Here is a 19,418-nt window from a genome sequence, read left to right on the forward strand (position 1 = left end):
GAAAAAAACATTTTCGAGCCAGGTACCCTCGTCCTGAGAGAGGATAAGTAAAACGAATTAAACTGTACTTAATCAAGCTTTAGTGGTCTAAAACTGAGATGAAGCGTAATGATATTTAATATAATGTTATTTCATGTCATTTTATTTTGACTTGTTGTAGTCAAAGACGCAATCAACGATTGAACCAGTAGATGGCGGTAACACAACAACCAGTCGCTAAGCTTCAGTTTACAAGTAGAAGAAGAAGAGTGTTGGCCGTGGAGGACTGAACAAGCATGGCTGGAAACATCAGTAACTCAACGGCTCCGATATCTAGTTCTCTGTCTAAACTGCAGTCTTTAAATGGGTTGTTTGCAATATATAAAAAACAAGGGCCGACATCCGCAGACGTGTTGAATGCACTCAAAGAAGCTTTACTCAGGGGTAATACGACAGGACAGCATCAAGACATACGTCTGTTGTCAACTGCTGTCGCTGACAGTGAAATGTTTGTGTGTCACGTATCTTTCAGAAGCTGGAGTAGAAAACCCAAACCCGCGAAAGAGAAGGAAGCAGAGCCTAAAGATGGGGCACGGGGGGACCCTGGACAGTGCTGCCAGTGGGGTGTTAGGTAAGAGGACAGTACCATGTACACAGCCGGGTGGTGCACGTGCGGCATTTGTCATTCCTGCCTTGTTAGAGGTTTTAACTGTTAGCCACGTATCTCGATTACATTTACTTACTGAAAACTGCCATCAAGCCTGTTAAAAAGGGGGAAATATTTGTATTGTATACAAAAACATATACATATATGTCTACCTACAAAATAAAGCTACAGAATAGAAGGCCTATCAGTACTTCCCAATACTACCGTGGCCCTGAGAGTTCAACAAACTGCAACCTATGAAAACACATAAATTCAGAAAACATCCATTTGACAGCACATTTACTGCAAATACCCACAATGCAACCAAATATAGAAACACACTGCAAGTAGCAAAGACAACAACAGAAGTGTTTCCAGGGGACACAAAAAAAATTGATAATCCCAGCTGGGAGGCACTTGCATGGATATATTATAATACATCCATGTGCAGTTGTTGCTCAATGCTTTTAAATTCAAAAGTTACAAAGCATTGAACAACAAGGTCGTCCCAGCCAGGTTGATCACTTTTAAGTTCATATCACTTATGTTAGTAAGGAAACTAAAACAGTATCAAGAAAAGTGTTCCTGCTATCAAATACCTCATCTCTAAAAGTAAGATCCTCTGAATCAAGTTGTGTCATGGACTTCATTTTAGTCAGAATATTTGTAAGGATACAACAGCATATCTTTACACAAAGAGAAGCTCTCACCATTTATTAACAGTCGAGTTAACAATAAAATGCAACAGATGAACAAACTTATATATATGTATGAGTAATCTACCCTTCTCGATGATCATCAATCATCAATAGAATATAAATAAAATAAAATATTATATTCATATTTATAATAACAAAAACAGGACAGACAAGGTTACCAAAAAGGTCTAATGTCAACATCCTCATTCAGTTGCTGAAGAGATTCAGTATTCAAAGTAGGCAGTACATCTGATAAGTTTTACTTTGGCAACGTTTGATTTCATGAACTCAGTCCCAAGGAGGAGTGGCAACTTCCTCAATACCTGTTATATGTATGTATGTATTGGTTTGTGTTAATGTTGTGTTGTGCCTTAGTGAAGTGCACCTCAGCCAGTTTTGAACATCCCTCATCTGACTCTAGATATGTGTTCAGTGACGCATGTACACGAAGAATGGGATAGGCTAGACCACACAGGCAGCTGATGAGGTGTACTGCTTGTGTTGTACTACAAATAATTACATGTATCATTTTAATATCATGAGCAACTTGTGGACAATGGAGGGGGTGTAGATACTGTAAAGACATGTCTGAATGGATATGCATGTCAGATGTGTGAGGCTGTACTTAAGCACAGTGATACTGTGAGCAAAATGCTAATGTCAGCATGCTAACATGCTGATGACTATTTATAAAGTGTACCATGTTCACACACTTTTAGTGTGTTAGCATGCCAAAGCTTTCTGCAGTGAACACGCAGTCCAGCAGCTCATTAGTTTTGAAGCTATTTGTTCATAAAGCAAAGGACAGGATAAAATGAATTTTCTGCCTGATGATGGAGCTAGATGAAAGGTCAGAGGATCGACAGAGGATCAGCCAGAAATTCACCAAAATGATCACTATTCATCCTGAGGGCAACATGAAAGTCTCAACCAAATTTCACTGAAAAACAAAAATGGCAACCTCATGGTGGCGCTTGAGGAAACTTGAGAGGATCAACAAAGTTCCATTGGTGACCATGAATGTTCCCTCTTGACATTGTCAGAGAGATGTTAATCAACCATGATTTTTACTGAGGTTGTAGTCAGTAATAGTGTTGTCTACATTCATTAAACTGTGGGACTAGATGAACTGTGTAGTCTCTCATAGAGCTGGATTCACAATCGCACTGAAAATCAAAGTAAAATATCGAAATCACAGGCTGATCCAACTTTTGTGAATTTCATCACAGCAACTCATAATGTGTCTCAGTAGTGTGTAAGGCCCCCACGTGCCTGTATGCACTCCCGACAACCTGCGGGCGTATGGTGTCCAGAAGGATCTCCTCCCTGACCTGGATCAGGGCATCAGTGAGCTCCTGGACAGTCTGTGGCGGTACTTGGCAGCATCTGATTCACAGATACATAACATCCCATAGATGCTCAGTTGGATTTAGGTCAGGGGAGCGTGAGGGTCAATCAATGGCATCAATGCCTTCATCATCCAGGAGCTGCCTACACACTCTGGCCATATGAGGCCGGGCATTGTCCTGCACCAGGAGGAACCCAGGGCCACTGCACCAGCGTCAGGTCTGACAATCGCTCTGAGGATTTCATCCCTGTACCTAACAGCAGTCAGGGTACTGTTGGCTATGTGCGACCCTACAAGGATATGCTTCCCCAGACCATCACTGACCCACCGCCAAACTGGTCATGCTGGATGATGTTACAGGCAGCATAATGTTCACCACGGCGTCTCCAGACTCTTTCACGCCTGTCACATGTGCTCAGTGTGAACCTGCTCTCATCTGTGAAGAGATCAGGACGCCAGTGGCAGACCTGCTAATTCTGGTGTTCTCTGGCGAATGCCAGTCGAGCTGCAGGGTGCTGGGCTGTGAGCACAGGTCCCACTAGAGGACGTGGGGCCCTCATGCCACCCTCATGGAGTCTGTTTCTGACAGTTTGGTCAGAAACATGCACACCAGTAGCCTGCTGGAGGTCATGTTGTAGGGCTCTGGCAGTGCTCATCCTGGCAGGTACCGGCCCTGCTGCTGGGTTGATGCCCTTCTACGGCCCTGTTCAGATCTCCTCATGTAACAGCTGGTCTCCTTGTTTCTCCTCCATGCTCTTGAGACCGTGCTGGGAGACACAGCAAACCTTCTTGGGATCTCACGTATGGATGTGCCATCCTGGAGGAGCTGGACTACCTGTGCAACCTGACTGGGCTGCAGGTACCGCCTCATGCTACCAGTAGTGACAAGGACACTAGCAAAACACAAAACTAGAGAACAATCAGTCAGGAAGGATCCGGAGAGAGCAACTGTCTGTGGCCACCACATGCAAAACCATTCCCCTTTTATTGTCTTGCTTTGGCCTCTCCATTGCACCTGTTGTAACTTTCCCTTCCACCAAAGCAGGCGAAATTGATTCACAATCACTTGTGCTTCCTAAAAGGACAGATTTATATCCCTGAAGTTTAGCTGACTTGGTGTTATATTGTGATGATGAAGTGTTGCCTTGAGATTCTAACATGGTCTCTTTTTCTTTCAGTTGTTGGTGTTGGGAATGGCACAAAAATGCTCACTACCATGTTAACTGGTTCAAAGGTGAGTTTGTTTACACTTAATGTTAAAAAGTGAAAAAAGAGCTATGAATCACTACAGTGGCAAGAAAAAGTGTGTGAACCCTTTGGAATGACCTTGTTTTCTGTATTAATTGGTCATGAAATTTAATGAGATCTTCATCTAAAGTCACAACTTATAGACCATAGTCTAGTTTTACACCCGTAAAACATTTACAGTGCTGGTAGAAAAAGTTGCGTTTAATTTAATAACTGGTTGAACCTCTTTTGGCAGCAATGACCTCACACCAGCTCCTCCAGTAGCTTCTGATCAGACCTGCACAATGTTTACGATGAATTCTGTGGACCATTCAGCATTATATAGCTGCTTCAGCTCGGATAGATTCTCATTATTGGGCTGTAACTAACGTAGGAGCAGAAGGCTGCATCCAGTTTTCCTACGGCTGTTGCTGGGAACCTTCAATAAAGCAGCAGTGGATGATCTCAGTGTTCTCGGAGGTACATAGTTAATCAGGGAGTTAGCAATGTAGCTTGGTCCTTGCCCATTAAGGCCTTTGTATATGAGGAGGAGCAGCTTGAAATCAATCCTGAATGTCACAGCAAGGCCATGCAGAGCCTCTAAAACTGGACTGATGTGCTCTCTCTTCTTGGTTCTGGTTAATAGCCAAGCTGCAGAGTTTTGAATGAGCTGAAGTCTCTCAGTGGTTTTCTTCAGCAGCCCAGTAAAAAGTGTGTTGCAGTAATCAAGTCGGCTTGAAACGGAGGCATGAATCAATCTTTCAGCATCTTTTTGGTTTATAAATGGCCGTACTTTAGCTGTTTCTGTGTCTGTGGAAAATGATGTTTTTGTCACCTTGTTGATGTGGGACTTGAAGCTTAGATCTGAATCCAAGATAATGCCAAGACTTGTCACCTCAGATTTAATCCGGGGAATCAGTTTCCCCAGGTTATTGAACAGCATTGTTTTTTTTTGTTTTGGGGCCGACTAGTAGGATTTCAGTTTTGTCCTCATTTAACTTCAAGAAGTTGTTGCTCATCCATTTATTTATTGCTAGAAGACATATAGTAATGGAGTTTATAGCTGCAGCATCATTCGGTTCAGCAGAGATGTACAGTTGTGTGTCATCAGCGTAACTCTCTGATGATGTTACCAATTGGCAGCATGTACAGTGAGAATGATAATGGGCCAAGGCAGCTCCCTTCAGCAACCCCACAGCAGATGTTGTGTTTCTCAGACACATGATCTCCAAGACTGACGTAAAACTTCCTCCGTGTGATGTTTGTTTTGAACCAGTTTAACACAGAGTCAGAAAGACCAACTTTTCAAGATGATTGATATGAATATTATGGTCAGTCGTATTAAACGCTGCACTTAGGTCTAAAAGGACAAGAATTGAGACCTTATTTATAGTGTGTAAGAGATCAAGAAAACCTCATTCCACCAAAGATAATTTTATTCATTTATTTGCTGCACCATTCCGAAAAGTCGCTTTTGGAATGTATCAAGCTTTTACGGAGCTGTGATAGAGGTTTTTAGTGGAGAAAGTGATGTAATGGCTGCACATACTGGATTTTTAAGTCCAATTTTAATATCAGATTTTTAAGAAATCTAATAACAATGCATCATCTGATCATTTTTTAACATAAATATTTGATAAAAAAAATCCCTTAAATTCTGTATTAAAGAATTGTGATCCACATTGTAACATTCTTAACTAGCTCCAAGATATATTCTGTATTCCTGTACTGACATTTCTTGTTACTTATTGGCCGACTGATGCTAAACTGATGCTAATCATCTGTGATAGATGTGTTATAGATACGTGTGTGTGTGTGTGTGTGTGTGTGTGTGTGTGTGTGTGTGTGTGTGTGTGTGTGTGTGTGTGTGTGTGTGTGTGTGTGTGTGTGTGTGTGTGTGTGTGTGTGTGTGTTCATTTTTCAGAAATACGTTGCTGTGGGGGAGCTGGGTAAAGCAACAGACACTCTTGATGCTACAGGCAGTGTGACTCTGGAGAAAGACTTCAGTAATACAGCAAGCACACATCTCATCATTTCACCTTCAGCGGTTTATAATCCACTCATGGAAGCCACTGTTTCACCTGGAACATATACACTACAGTACAACATTTCACAGTGTGTTTGTGATGTTTATTTATTTCCTTACAGAACACATAACCAGGTTGGACATTGAGGAGAAGCTGAAATCTTTTACCGGTGACATCATGCAAGTTCCTCCACTGTGAGTAAGGCCTCCCATCTGAGAATATGTTTCCATGACGATAACACTTGTGTATGTGAAAGGAAACTGTTCAAGCTTTTCTACTTTGGACACTGAGTTTTTCTCTTGCACCATCATCAAGACAAATTCTCAGCTTTCTATACTTATTCTCAGCTCTGTGGAATCAAGCCGTCTTATTTTGGGGACCCTGTGGACTTGACAGTGGACTTTCCCACCAAATTTCCCATTGGCACACAATATAGTGAGTAATGTCACAGGCATAAACAGGGTTAGCATAAACACAGTCCAGAGGAAGAAGCCTTTCGCCTCTGTTGATTCCATAACCTGGGCTCTATTTTTTCACGTTGTTGAAAGAGGTTTGTTATTAGTCATGATGAACAGTGTGATATTTGAACACAAGCTCACTGTGATTTCCAGCATTTCCAGTATAATCTGTGTACAACCATTTAATAAAGGGTGCTGCAGGACTTAAACAATAAGGTCACCATCTGCTGTTCTTACATTGTCATGTAGCTTTTGTCGTGTGTGATGTTGCTTGTTGTGATTGGCTGAAATGATCTTTAGACCGGAAGCAATTAGTTGATCCATCAATCAATCAACTGAGAGATAATGAATGTGCTATAATTTTGATAATGGAAGAAATTGTAGAGCAATGTTTAAGCAAGAATGGCAAACAGTCTCAAATGCGAATATTCTGGGGAGCCGGGTGGCTCACCTGGCGGAGCGGTGCCGCTCACCTGGTGGAGCGGTGCCGCTCGGGCTCGGTCCTGGCTGCAGTGACCATGGGTTCGGGTCCGACCTGTGGCCATTTGCTGCATGTAGTCCCCTGTCTCCTACTCTCTCACTCTCCCACTTCACTGAGATTTTATAGCCCAAACGATATTCAGTTAATCACTTTGCAAAATAATTTTAAGTTGCAGCCCTGCAACTGTCTTATCACAGGCAAAACAGGAGCTAACTGACCCTGAAGCTAATAAAATAAATTCCACCTTTCAGCAGAGCCTTATCTCATTAACCTAACGGTAATAAAAGAATAAATAAATTAGCCAGTATGCTGCAGTTTTTTATTGCGGTGCAGTGAACCTTGCATCCTCTAGAGGTTGCTAGCAGGACTTAAACTTTTAGTTTTACTTCTGTCACCTTGTCTGTGAAGAAGCTTTCCTGCCAGTTTAAAGAAACAGGCTGAAGTTTCTTTCTTTCACAGGGAGGGAGAAAGGGATTCTTCTGCAGCAGTGTCACATGGGTGGAATCTATATACACTCTCCTTAGTGCAGCTTTCTTTTCAAATAAAAACCCCTTCATTGTACTTCATTGTAGTGTGACTGTTGAGTTTTTCTCATTTTAGCTACTCTGCTCTGAAGAAGGACGGCCAGCGTCTGTCTGTCCTGCTGAAGCAAGGTCACAGTGTTGAGGCCAAGCCTGCCAGACCGGTCACTGTGTACAACCTGACCCTGCAGGAGTTCAAACCTCCTCTCTTCACTCTGGGTTAGCACAAGTTGCATAACAAAGTGTTTCTTTCTCCCTCTGTGTAATACTGACCTCTTACACAGCACGTTGGATGTCATTTCCTGCTGTGTCTGTATTCTTTCTGTGTTGAAATGCACATTCAGAAAACAGTGACAGTAGTTGTCTCCCTGACAGATATAGAGTGTGGTGGTGGATTCTATGTCAGGAGCTTGGTGGATGACCTGGGAAAAGGTGAGATTCATTGATTCTATGTCACAGTTTCATCCTCAGCACATTTATGGACATGTCAATAGACTGAACCAACAGATGAGAAAGTATAATCAGCATCTGTGCTTGCAGCTCTGTCGTCATGTGCTCATGTGAAGGACCTGATCCGGACCAAGCAGGGCCAGTTCACGCTGGAGGAGCACACCTTACATGAGGAGCAGTGGACACTGGGAGATATCTTGCGCTCTCTGCAGAGCTGCTCAGAGTCAGAGCAGCGTGTGGACTGTACAACACCAGCAGAGGCGGACAGCTAAAGAACACACTCTGAACAGGACCCGGTCTGAACGTTAGCAGCTGGACTTCCTGTCCGTTTGTGCTGCTTATCAATGAAGAGAACATCAGGTCTCGATGTGTCTGTTTCTCCCAGATATTTCAAGGTGTGTTTTATAAATTGTGACAAATTAAGACAATTGTCAAAACCTCTTTTTTTGGAACTCACTGGTCCAGTGTTGTTATTCTACACTGGATTCATGATTTCAAGTCCACATTTTTGTTTCTGTCCTGTCTCTGTCTCATCTGCAATTTTAGTTTAATTCCATTTGTAAATAATTGTATTTTAAGTTTGCACCCCCGACTCCAGCCTCTGTCTTCATTCACTCATAGCCCTCTTATAGAGCTGGGTGATAGACACAAATAAAGAATATATTACTTACTTTAAGGGTCAGGTTGCGTTAGGGAAGAGTGTTTGACAATGCACACTGCATTTTTAAATTTTTGAGACTTCAAAGTTTAACATGAAACAGACTGACACTGTATATAAAACCAAAATTGGAAAAAAAAATTAGAACTGAGGGTTTATTCGAATTCCGAAAAGATTTCAAGTATGTCTTTATTTTTGTCTCATTACTGTATTAAAATAGATTTTCTGTTTGCCACAATTGTGAGGAACTTTTTAGATCAGCACAAATATTGAGGTAGCGTATTATAATATTGACTGATGTGGAAAAGAGCTGTATGGTCTTGGTTAAGCTGTTATCTTCATTTAGAGGGTCCAACAGGGCAGGTAAGATGTATGAATCAGTCAACGTGGTGATGTATTGGTGGAAACGCCCTGCTGGCTGGTCTAAAAACTCTTCCAAAAAATATCTTATATGAAATGAATCTGTTCTTCCAATACAGTAGGTTTTTTTTTTTTTTAGGTTTCAAGCACTCACATCAAGTGTTGCTGCGTCAGCACTGTTGTACATACAGCAAGTCTAATTTCATTTGTTCTGCATTCGCAGATTAAATAAATATTGGAGTGAAAATAACATTTCTTCGTTGTTAAATACTTTGATTTTATTTCTCACTGATGTTTCATACTTGTTCTTTTTTTGGTACTTATTTCTTTGTTTCGTTTGAAAAACTGAAATACATACTTTGGTTTCCGAGTGGACTAACGGTGTACCTGCCAAGTGAAGTGGTGTAATTAGGTATCTATAGTCCATATTTAATGTGATAATGGTGCTGCAGTATGGGAGAGACACACAGATTGGTCAGCTGGTCGACAGTACGTATGGAAAACAGTTCTCTTCAGGAGGCATGAAAAATAAACTGCATACCGCTACTTTTTTAAATAAGTCAAAATGTTGAATCATTATTTTATCATTTGGATTTGGAAAGTATTCTTCTGGCTTAAAACTCTAAATTGTATTTTTGTAACAACTCTTGAAAGTTAAAGTTTCAATTTATGTTCTGACGTTAATTTTCGATCTGATAATTATGAGTCAGCTAGTCAGAAAAAAAGAAAGACACTAAGTAAGAAATAATATGATCCTTCATCAAAATCTTGATTTATAATTTCATATTCTTAACATAGTGCCTTATGTCATCATTTTGTCTTTGTATCTCACAGTAGACATAAACAGGCCACAGCAGGAAAAGCAGAGGTTTAATCAGTAACATTAACAATGGGCGCATTCCATGTATGTGAGCCATTTCCAGGCTTCTGGTCTTGTGCATGCTCGCTAAGTGACATTCATGAGATTGAGGCATTGTTAATGTTACTCATTAGACCTGTGTCTCTCCTGACGGGTCAGAATGTGTGCTGTGATTCATTGGCTCATTCTGCCTTAAGGACCCTGCACAGCCACACACACTGCTAGAGGACTCTGGAGAAGGAGACCTGACCTGATGTCACCAAACTATGAACTGAAATGAATATGGTGTCACGTACAGCAAAAGCTACAAGGAGAGTGAGAGTACTGTCAATCAAGCACTGTCTGTACAGCCCACACAGTCTCATCAACAATCAGTGTGAAAGGACAGCTGCATCTTTCTTGTCTAAGCTTTCTTTATTGGCTGCAGAGGTTTAAAACAAAATCTGATTTCAAACCAGTTCAAAACATTTTAAAGGCTCCAGTGTTGTGAGTCTGAATGGGTGGAACATGGTTTAAATGTCTTTCAACTTATCATTACATGACACTAGTCATGATTTTGATTTGTGTAATGATTTTGATTTAAGTCAAAATAATTGGATGCAGTGACTTTATGACTGTGACTCTCTCTCCCAGTTTAGATATAATTTTAATGTAGTGAATTTTTTTTATACTTGGCAAAAAAGGGGGCGTTCCGTAACGGGTCATGAAACGTAATCCGTTGATTTGGTGTACATGGAGCTGAATTTCCTTTACGCTATGTTTCGTGACAGTCAGCAGGACTTACAGTTTGTCCAAAAGTCATCAAATTTAATATCTTGATTAAAAAGTGTCACTTTTTTTTGTGACAGTACAATATAATCTTGTGACTCCAGCGTAATTTAATTGTTTTACGGCTCGGGTGGGGTGGGGTGGGGTGGGGTGGGGGGGGATGTCTCTGACTCTCTGGAAGTTAATAGGAAGATATATGGCGCCAGCTGCCAAGGAGCAGCAGCAGCGCCTCTGCTGTGAACGTATCAATCGTCGTTGGACAGGAGTCTGCCGCCACGGCAAGCCTCCGGATCAATGCGCTGTAATGATTGTCTCGGTCCAAATATTAGCCGTTTGGTGATTTCTTTCATGTCTTCAAGGCTGTTCATATCCCTGTTTGCTCTCTGTGTCCACTTTATCTAAATTGCGGCCGTTAGAAAGTTGGCAGTCAGCGGAGCGCGCTTTAAAGACACATCACAAAATCGAACCATTGGATTGTGTTTGCGCGCGAGAAGCAACAGGCACCCGCCCCCTCTCTCCTCCCCCTCACACTGAGAGCGTGACATCATTAATGAAGCCAGCTGCTAATAAAATATCCTGATGACCGTGGCACGTGCAGCCGGATCCAACAGAGTCCCCCCCCCCCCCCCCCCCTGCGCGCGCGGTAACTGTCACACAGACGAAGTTATCTGTTATTGTTTAACACCGTGCGGAAATGTGTGTGAGGGGATAAACGCGCACTCAGTGAGCAATTAAAGCGATTTGCGTTTATAGTCATTATCATAAATATATCACCTCAGCCGCACTGATAGATGGATTTCACAGGAAAACTCCAAACATTCAAATCATGAGTTAATCACTCGCCCTTCAGCTGCACCGTTAGGGATGCGGGTTGCAGTTAGCCTGTATTACATTGTCAGATAACGCCTCAAGCTGTTTGATTAGTCAAAGACCCATTTAACGAGCCTATAGGCCGACAATAAAGGCAGGGCACTGGGGTCATTTCATCGGGATTTCTTTAATGGGAATCCTGGGGGGAAGTTTACGTTTCTACAGTTGAAACTTGCACATGGTTGTTTCCACTAAATTAAACGTGAAATTCCTGTAATTGGCCAATAAAAAAAGAAAAATACAGGGTTCAGAATTTTCATTATGTGAAGAAGAGACAGAATTTAAAACGTGCATTCTCTCAGTATAAAGCAAGGAGAGCCTCTCTGTAATGTAAAGGCTTGTCTGACAGAAACTAATGGTAAAGTGAACACTGATCACAATGAAATCCAAATGTGAGACATCCACTCATACTTCATTTAGTTTTGTTAGTTTAATTAGAGCAACACAGTGCAACAGTAGAAGTCCAGTGATAACGTGAAATGTGATGTGTGTTATACTTAATGTGAGTCAGGGTTTGATTTAACTCACACTCAGCAGCAGTGGGGTTTCATGTTAACAGGAGTGAAGGAGGACGACTTCATTAGATGTGTATTTTTTCATTGAAAAGTCAAATAGCTCAGTGAAAACACACTGTATATACAGATGATGTCCTGATCATTTAATATTGAATAAATGCTGATACAGAGTCGGGTCAGAAATGTAACTGTAGTTATTTTGTTTAATCTTGTCCTTTTACAGCTGCAGCAGAACAGCTCTGCTTTGTCACAGTAGAAGCTGTATCACAGGTTTCCTCTGGTGGTTTGTAAAATATAAGAATATAAGAAAATAAGTATATTGTGCTGTAGAGTTTTGTAATATATCTGTGAAAGTAACTGAGGGATTTTGCTGTGTTGGAAAGCTTTGGAGGATTTAGACAAAATAATTCCAACCAATAACAGAATTTAAAAGTAGAGTGGTGTTATGGAGAAAGAAGCAGAGCAGCACACTGAGTGTGAGTGTGGCTTTTATTTGCCTGTGTCCAGGGGCCCAGCATCTCATAATCCATTATAATTCATTTATCATAGTTAAAAAGCTTGCAGAGTAACACATGCATCAGTGTTGCCAATAGGAGATATCAATAAAAGACAAATAACAGAAGCAGAGAGTTAAATCAGAATGCTTAAATCTGATATCAGCATAAACCAAATGATAAAATAGAGAAATTAACGATTTCTGTATAATTACTGTGTATTTACAGTGTGTAGTTAATGAATAGGTTTTATTTCAGGTGGTGGTTTCTTTTTTCTATTTAAAGCCACCCCACATAAGACATGTATCTGAAAGCTATGGTTACTTGTATTGCAGATTAATATGTATATACTAAACAAATGATCATCTTATGAGAGTGATGCACTGATACAGCAACTGACAAACCTATGATCACCTTGCAGATCCAACACTGAAGTCAGCCACTAGAATAGAGCGCATAGCACCTTTCCCGGGTCCATGCCCCCCCCCCCCCCCCCCCCCCCTCCACCAAGTGTGGTGCAAATCGGTTCAGTACTTTTTGTGTAATCCTGCCGACCAACAACCAGACACGGATGAAAACTGAAATGAAAATGGGAAACATAAAATACTAAATAAAATACTACTTCACTTTGCATATAACACTTGATGTTCAATGCACCAATGGAGTATTTTATTTTGCAATAATGTTGCTCTTTAGTCCTGCTGCTAAAGTCAAGGATCTGAATGCTTCTCCCACCTCTGATTATAATTGACGCACGTTCACCCGAAAACGTGATACGTCGTTATATTTAAGTTGCACGAAGAGTTTTATTGTAAAAAGAAAGATGCAGTGTGGAGACTGGCTCACATTATGTATTGATTAGTGTGGATATATAGGCTAACTGGTGTGGGTACAGATCTACGGTGCAACCAAACTTTACAGGAGACACTTTAAGAACTTTCTCCTCTCATTTTTAAAAAAAAAAAAATTCTTTATCTCATGTTTTTCTGTCTCTCAGTTGCTGGAGTGAACTGATTCTCTTGAAATACAATCATCTCTCCTCTCCTGTCATCTGATCACTGCGACTCGATTGGAGCTGCGAGCGAACCAATAAGAAATGTCCGCTGGCCACCTGCAGGAAGTTGGCCGTCCACTTATCTCCTCCCTCCTCCGCCTGCAGCCAGATAACAGTCCCAACAGTTGGGTCAAGTACCAGCCTGATCACCACCGCAGCCTGATGGACACTGAAACCCTCTAACGGTCTCCTCAACCCGGAAAACCTCCCCTTTGGTTTGTGCAGGGCAGCCAGCAGAGAGAAGTGTGACTTACAGTAGTTGGTTGTTAGTATGTAAAAACTTTGTGTAAGACAGTGTCGCTAAAGAGGAAGGCTGTGGGGGAGACAAGGGAGGGACGCAGCTCTCTGTTAACTCAGCTCCAGCGTACAGCGACGGCGAAACGGCACCATGAGCGTCCCGCTTTACGCACCAACTCCCATCCAGCCGGCGCACCCGACTCCCTTCTACATCGAGGACATTCTGGGGAGGACTGCCTCCACCACCTTCTCTCCCTCCTCTTCCTCCTCCTCCGCCGCTTCATCCTCCTCCTGCTCCACGCCGGTGATCCCCACACCGACCCTCGCGTCACCCAACTCTTCCTTCACGAGTCTCATCTCGCCGTACCGGACGCCGATTTATGAACCCACGCCGATCCACCCGGCGCTGTCACATCACGCCGCCGCGACGTTGACGGCGACGTACGCCTCCGCTGGGGCTTTCGCTGGCCCCATCTACCCGTTCCACCACCAGCACCACCGCTCCATGGGGGAGTACGCACAGGCGCTGCTGAGGCGCGACCCTCTCGGTGAGTTGGGCACCTGGCGCCTCTTGGATCATGTTAAAACCACTTTGAGGTGTAGATATTCTTTCTCCTTTACAGTGAATGTAACTTACAGAATAACAGGGGGGGGGGGGGCTGCTTCTAACCTCAGCTCCACGAGTCTCCACTGTTGCCCTGAAGACACTGTCAGTATCTGTTGTGTTTGTGCAATCAGATTTCATGACAAATCTTTCCACTTTTCATATGAGGATATTTTTAAAGTAATATATTTATCATGCCTTAGATTTTCTTTTGCTTTATACATTTATAACATTTAGTCCCTTTCAGCGCGAAAAGAAAGGAGTCCAGCTTGTTTGGATGATGTGGCAAACAGAGCACTTTTTACCCTGTGCATGAAAACATTTTCATCTTCACAACCTTCGTTTCACTGCCAGCGAAACCATTTTTGCATAAGTATATCACGCTTGGTCATACATGCATATCGAACTCAAGACCGTCTGCAGTGACATGTGGCCCACATAAACAGACTGCAGAGAGAGGTGATGTGTTTCCCTTCAGTCTTCAGCTCATTTCAGTCCTGAGGAACATTTTTCTGCACATATGACTCACATTGTTATTTTGACAGACATATTTGGGGCCACAATAGCAGCAGGCTTATCCAATTCCATTCAGCCTGCTCGTGGTGGTAGTGGGGGGTGGGGGGGGGGGGGGGGGGGGGGGGGGGTTCGTGCATGGCAACCTTGACTCGTTTTCCTGACTCCCATTGTTCTGAAACATCAGAGGAGCAAGTCAGCCGGTGACTAAAACATATCTGGGTCCAAAACACTTGTTATTTCACTGCTTTCTGTGCGTGTACACATACACACACATACATACATACTTACATACATACATAAACACACACACCCACACACACACACACACACACATATATATATATATATATCATTGTCTGAGAATGAATTAGGATTGGGATTGTGGGATTTTGAGATTTCTAGATTTGAGATGGGGCCTTTCAGTTTTTTTTTTCAGATGCTCATTACGCACAAGTTGCGCGCAAAGTGTCGAACACAAAGCTGAGCTTTTCAAAAGTTCTGGTCAACATCCTTAAGATTTCAGAGATTCCATTTTTGTCAGTTTAAATGTTTAAGAAATGCATCTAATAGAAGCGTCATATGTGGGAAAAGGCTGGCGCAGGGACTCGGGAGTCAGGGTTTAGTTCCAAGGTTGTGTGAACTGGTTTAGATGAAGCTGTTTTAGAGGATAATATTTGTATCCTTGTCACACCGTGGTCCTCTCAAGTATAGTGGGACCAGCAGGCCGTCTGGCTTTGTGTTGCGCTCAACAAGCCCGGCTTTTTCCGTTCATGGCGGAAGCCGTGAGCCTGTCGATAGGAGTAAATCTGGTTTCAGAAGCTGTTAAATGTTTTCCTGGCTCACCCCGGCCAGCCGCTTCCTCGGGAGCCCGCTGCACGCTGCTGATTATTTTATCGACATCCTCAATACAGACATATTCAGGAAACACTCGGCCTCTGATAGCCCGGGATCCGTTTTTCACATATTGTTACACTTCCTCTGCCCGGCCAGCGAGGATGTGGCTGACTTTCTTTATGGTTGGCGGCGAGAAGAAAATAAAGCAAACAGAGCAGCGCGTCAGGCCTAATGGGATCTGAGAGAAAAGATTAAGTCTCATTTACCAGAGTTTAAAGTAGACAACAATAAAACAAAAATAATAACAGCAGGACTGGAGTGACGTATGGGCCTCGTGTTCAAGAAAAACAAACCACTGGTGAACATCAGGATGATCAGAGGCTGATGAGGTGAATCCAGTCTGGAAGTGAACTCAGCATGAGATTTTCTTTATACTTAGATTATTTATCCATCACATCCCCTCATCTTTTTTTTTTCTCCACTGATATTAAAGAAGCTGATTATGATTGGAAATAAAAAGCTGTTGTGCTGCACTGTAAAGAAGAGCAGCTCCACCTTTCATTCAAAGGCCTGCCTCTGTAAACTGAACTGAGCCTTATTCCACTCAGTCTTTCACCTCATGACTTTTTCTGTTTTGAGAAACACATCTCATGGGACTGGATTAGCTAACTTCCTTTTGGAAAGGAGCAGCAATAAGAAGCTCTTTGACAGCAGTTTCGACCACAACAGATTTACACTGTGACAGTGCCGAGCAGAGAGGACATGGGGGTGTTCTGTTGGTGAATGCCATCGCCTATAATCACACCGCAAAGCAGGAAGCACATGAAGCGGATATTTGGCCATAGTTTTTCACTCCGTCACGACCTTCCTTAAAAAGACCGCGTGCAGCAGGTCGGGGTGGCGGCCGCAGCCTCGGCCATTGTTTGTTCCCGGCCATTAAAGAGGAGAGGAAACCAGACAAAAACACTCTGATTACATTGCTGTGTCCTTTCTCCCAATAAATCTGTTCAGTCATTTCACACAACATGTGCAGCCATTAAAGACTCATAATGATGCATTATTTTCCTCATTTATTTGAGCTCTAAAACTTCCCGTATCCTATAATATCTTATTTCTTTAAGTTTATAATCAAGTCAGATGTTTAGATCAATTACAAAGAGGAGTCTATAATTTGGATCATGTCCTCCAGGAGTTTTATTTTATTCTTTCATTTTATTATTTTCAAAACGTTCTTCTCAGTTTTTATGTACACTTGTTTTAACTCTGTAAACACACACTGCACTAGTGTGTGTTTACAGAGTTAAAACAGTTTATTAAACCTTAAACTTGATTCTTTTTTAATTTTCTATTTTTACATTTTAATAACATATAATAATGAAAGAATCTGAAATGACAGCGGATATCCTCGGCCTACGTTGCTTCACTAGAACCTTTCATGAATTTCCCGCTCTGTTGTTTTTCCCCTGTTCCTCCACAGGGAAGCCTCTGCTGTGGACCCCCTTCATCCAGCGGCCCCTGCATAAAAGAAAGGGGGGTCAGGTCCGGTTCTCTAACGACCAGACCATCGAGCTGGAGAAGAAGTTTGAGACCCAGAAGTACCTGTCTCCTCCGGAGAGGAAGAGACTGGCCAAGATGCTGCAGCTCAGCGAGAGACAGGTGGGGGGGGGGGGTTCTAGTCAAAAACACACCTGAGACCATATTTTATTTGATTATAAATTGAAGTTGAGTTTGAAATAGCTTTTTTTATTTCAAGGTCCATTAGTTCATTTGTTTATTCACTAGATGCGAGATGTGCAGTGATGTACAGGGACACAGGCCTGGTGAAATTATGGCTGGAGCAATTCGTTATTTAATTATGACTAATTATATTATATAACTAAGCTAATTATTTACTTTATTATTATTGTTAATTTCACACACCCAGAATTAAAAGTAATTAAATAAATACAGCTAACTGCTGTGGGCCTACCTGCAGGAGAAACCCGTCTCACTTCTAAATCTATTTGAATCATTTCATATTTGGACAAAATGATTCTGGTCAGCTCTGCTTTAATCCACATGACTGCAGCACAAGCAGCATCACAGTGACAAATTCATATAGATCAGGATTTAGGCCATAACCACGTTTTGACTTTTATTTTAATGTTCATTCCCGGATCGAATCGATTATAGATTTTGTATTCGATCAGATGAAATCTGCTTATAATTCTCTGAACTAAAGCAAACGCCAGTGTTTCCACTGTGTGTGTGTGTGTGTGTGTCTTCATCTTTAATGTTAAAACTCACAGCAGGAGAATGATTCCTTTATTCTTCATTTGGTTTTCCAGGTTAAAACCTGGTTCCAGAACCGACGGGCGAAGTGGCGCAGACTCAAACAGGTGAGCATTTGTTTTTTGTTTTTTACAAATGTCACATTACATTAAAATGTTCTTATTACACAGTCTTATTGCACAGCTGTTCAGGCCTCCTGGTTCTTAACACTGTTTCCATCTCGATCAGGAGAATCCCCAGGGAGGGAAGAGGGAGGCGGACGATGATGGTTCCGCCGGGAGGAGCAATAAAGGGGACGAGACGACCGAGCCGACCGGGATCCAGAGCCCGGAGCAGAGACACACAGTCCTCGCCTGTGAGCCAGCGCAGGCGGGCCGCGGTGTGAGCTCCGTGTCCCCGCAGAACACCCACACGGAGCTGGACTCTGACTCCGTGTCCGACGATTCAGACCAGGAGCTAGACATAGAGGACGACGACGAATTCACACGGAACCCCTAGTTCCACACTGACACTGGATCCACTGGGACGTTCTGAGCTGGATGATGAAGATGATGACGAAGGGCACTGGATTCCTCTGACACCTGAGCCTTGTTCATTCCCTTTCACCTGCACAGGTTGATACAGCCTTTGACCCTGACTCTCTGTGTTAGACTCTTTTTGTATATAAAGCATCATATTGTGCTGTATTTGTATTGATCGTGACTGTGTTCTGTCCACCAGTGAAAATGAATATTAGGCTTATAGAGGAGTTTCTGTGTGTGGTTTCACAGGATGAACGCTCTTGGCCTTTGCCTTAAAATGTCATATTCCACTAGGCTACATAATCAATAGAGCAAATGACGATTTTGTCTGGTGATATCTATTAGAATATTTTTGTGATAAGAATAAATTTGTCACTTTTGGATGTAGCTGGAATTTGATTGTGATTTATTATTTTTTGTTTCGTAAAATGGTTGCCTGCAGAAAAAAGGAAATCAATAAATAAAATCAAAATATTTCAAATTTTAGATCATTTATAATTTGGCAAGTAATTCAAATAAAAGAATGAAAACAAATCAATAAAACGAAATAAATATAGCCTAATAAAAAAAAAGAAAAAAGAACAAGACGAACAAATAGAGTCTATAATAAAACTAATTCAATACATGGTTATTATTTAAATAACCAAAATGATTGAGTTTACAAGGGAAACTAAAGCTTTAATGACACCTTGTAAGAAAGTGATTTTTCATACAAACACAGAGTTAAAGCTCGTAATGTTTGTCACTGATAATAATGTTAAATATATTCAAACCCATTTAAAATGCCTGATTCAGTTTTTTTCAGACATTTTTGTAAAGTGGGAACTAAGATTTTTGTAGTTTTACTTGTGTGTCCTGACTTGACTACACAGAATCATAAATCATTTGATTTCTTTATTGAATTCAGTAAAAGTATTTCTCACATTTTGGGTGTATGTTTTTTTTTTCTTTCCACTGGTTTAACTGGAGCCTGGTAGTTTCCAATTTTTCATCCCATTAACTAATAATTCAGCTTCATTTAA

The 19,418-nt window shown here is 41.8% G+C and overlaps 2 protein-coding genes across 4 annotated transcripts; both read left to right on the forward strand.

The window, feature by feature from the left end:
- The first annotated feature begins 235 nt into the window (after positions 1-235).
- Positions 236-9,411, forward strand: trub1 (TruB pseudouridine (psi) synthase family member 1). 2 transcript variants are annotated; one of them, XM_056366932.1, is made up of 8 exons: positions 236-423; positions 512-610; positions 3,850-3,905; positions 5,823-5,847; positions 6,047-6,119; positions 7,465-7,604; positions 7,761-7,817; positions 7,926-9,411. In XM_056366932.1, exons 1-8 carry the CDS (start codon positions 276-278, stop codon positions 8,105-8,107), a joined length of 780 nt encoding a protein of 259 aa, XP_056222907.1. In that variant the 5' UTR covers positions 236-275; the 3' UTR covers positions 8,108-9,411. The 2 variants fall into 2 exon arrangements, with proteins under 2 accessions (XP_056222907.1, XP_056222905.1); XM_056366930.1 differs by having other exon boundaries at positions 238-423; positions 5,823-5,904; positions 7,926-9,410.
- A 4,100-nt stretch (positions 9,412-13,511) lies between these two features.
- On the forward strand, positions 13,512-18,783 carry hhex (hematopoietically expressed homeobox). Of its 2 annotated transcripts, none has more exons than XM_056366946.1 (4): positions 13,512-14,198; positions 17,082-17,260; positions 17,932-17,982; positions 18,107-18,783. In XM_056366946.1, exons 1-4 carry the CDS (start codon positions 13,802-13,804, stop codon positions 18,371-18,373), a joined length of 894 nt encoding a protein of 297 aa, XP_056222921.1. In that variant the 5' UTR covers positions 13,512-13,801; the 3' UTR covers positions 18,374-18,783. The 2 variants fall into 2 exon arrangements, with proteins under 2 accessions (XP_056222921.1, XP_056222920.1); XM_056366945.1 differs by having other exon boundaries at positions 13,513-14,198; positions 18,104-18,783.
- Positions 18,784-19,418: the final 635 nt, after the last annotated feature.

The sequence above is a fragment of the Seriola aureovittata genome, chromosome 21 (genome assembly GCF_021018895.1).
Source record: "Seriola aureovittata isolate HTS-2021-v1 ecotype China chromosome 21, ASM2101889v1, whole genome shotgun sequence".
Taxonomy (NCBI): domain Eukaryota; kingdom Metazoa; phylum Chordata; class Actinopteri; order Carangiformes; family Carangidae; genus Seriola; species Seriola aureovittata.

What these genes read in the sequence shown, in the direction of transcription:
- trub1 (XM_056366930.1), top strand. Translation starts at nt 276, where the DNA reads ATGGCTGGAAACATCAGTAACTCAACGGCTCCGATATCTAGTTCTCTG. An exon ending in GACTCTGGAGAAAGACTTCA is followed by an intron (nt 5,905 to 6,046) that starts GTAATACAGCAA and finishes ATTTCCTTACAG; the next exon opens with AACACATAACCAGGTTGGAC. An exon ending in GGTGGATGACCTGGGAAAAG is followed by an intron (nt 7,818 to 7,925) that starts GTGAGATTCATT and finishes CTGTGCTTGCAG; the next exon opens with CTCTGTCGTCATGTGCTCAT.
- hhex (XM_056366945.1), top strand. Translation starts at nt 13,802, where the DNA reads ATGAGCGTCCCGCTTTACGCACCAACTCCCATCCAGCCGGCGCACCCG. An exon ending in GCTGAGGCGCGACCCTCTCG is followed by an intron (nt 14,199 to 17,081) that starts GTGAGTTGGGCA and finishes GTTCCTCCACAG; the next exon opens with GGAAGCCTCTGCTGTGGACC. An exon ending in AGTGGCGCAGACTCAAACAG is followed by an intron (nt 17,983 to 18,103) that starts GTGAGCATTTGT and finishes CATCTCGATCAG; the next exon opens with GAGAATCCCCAGGGAGGGAA.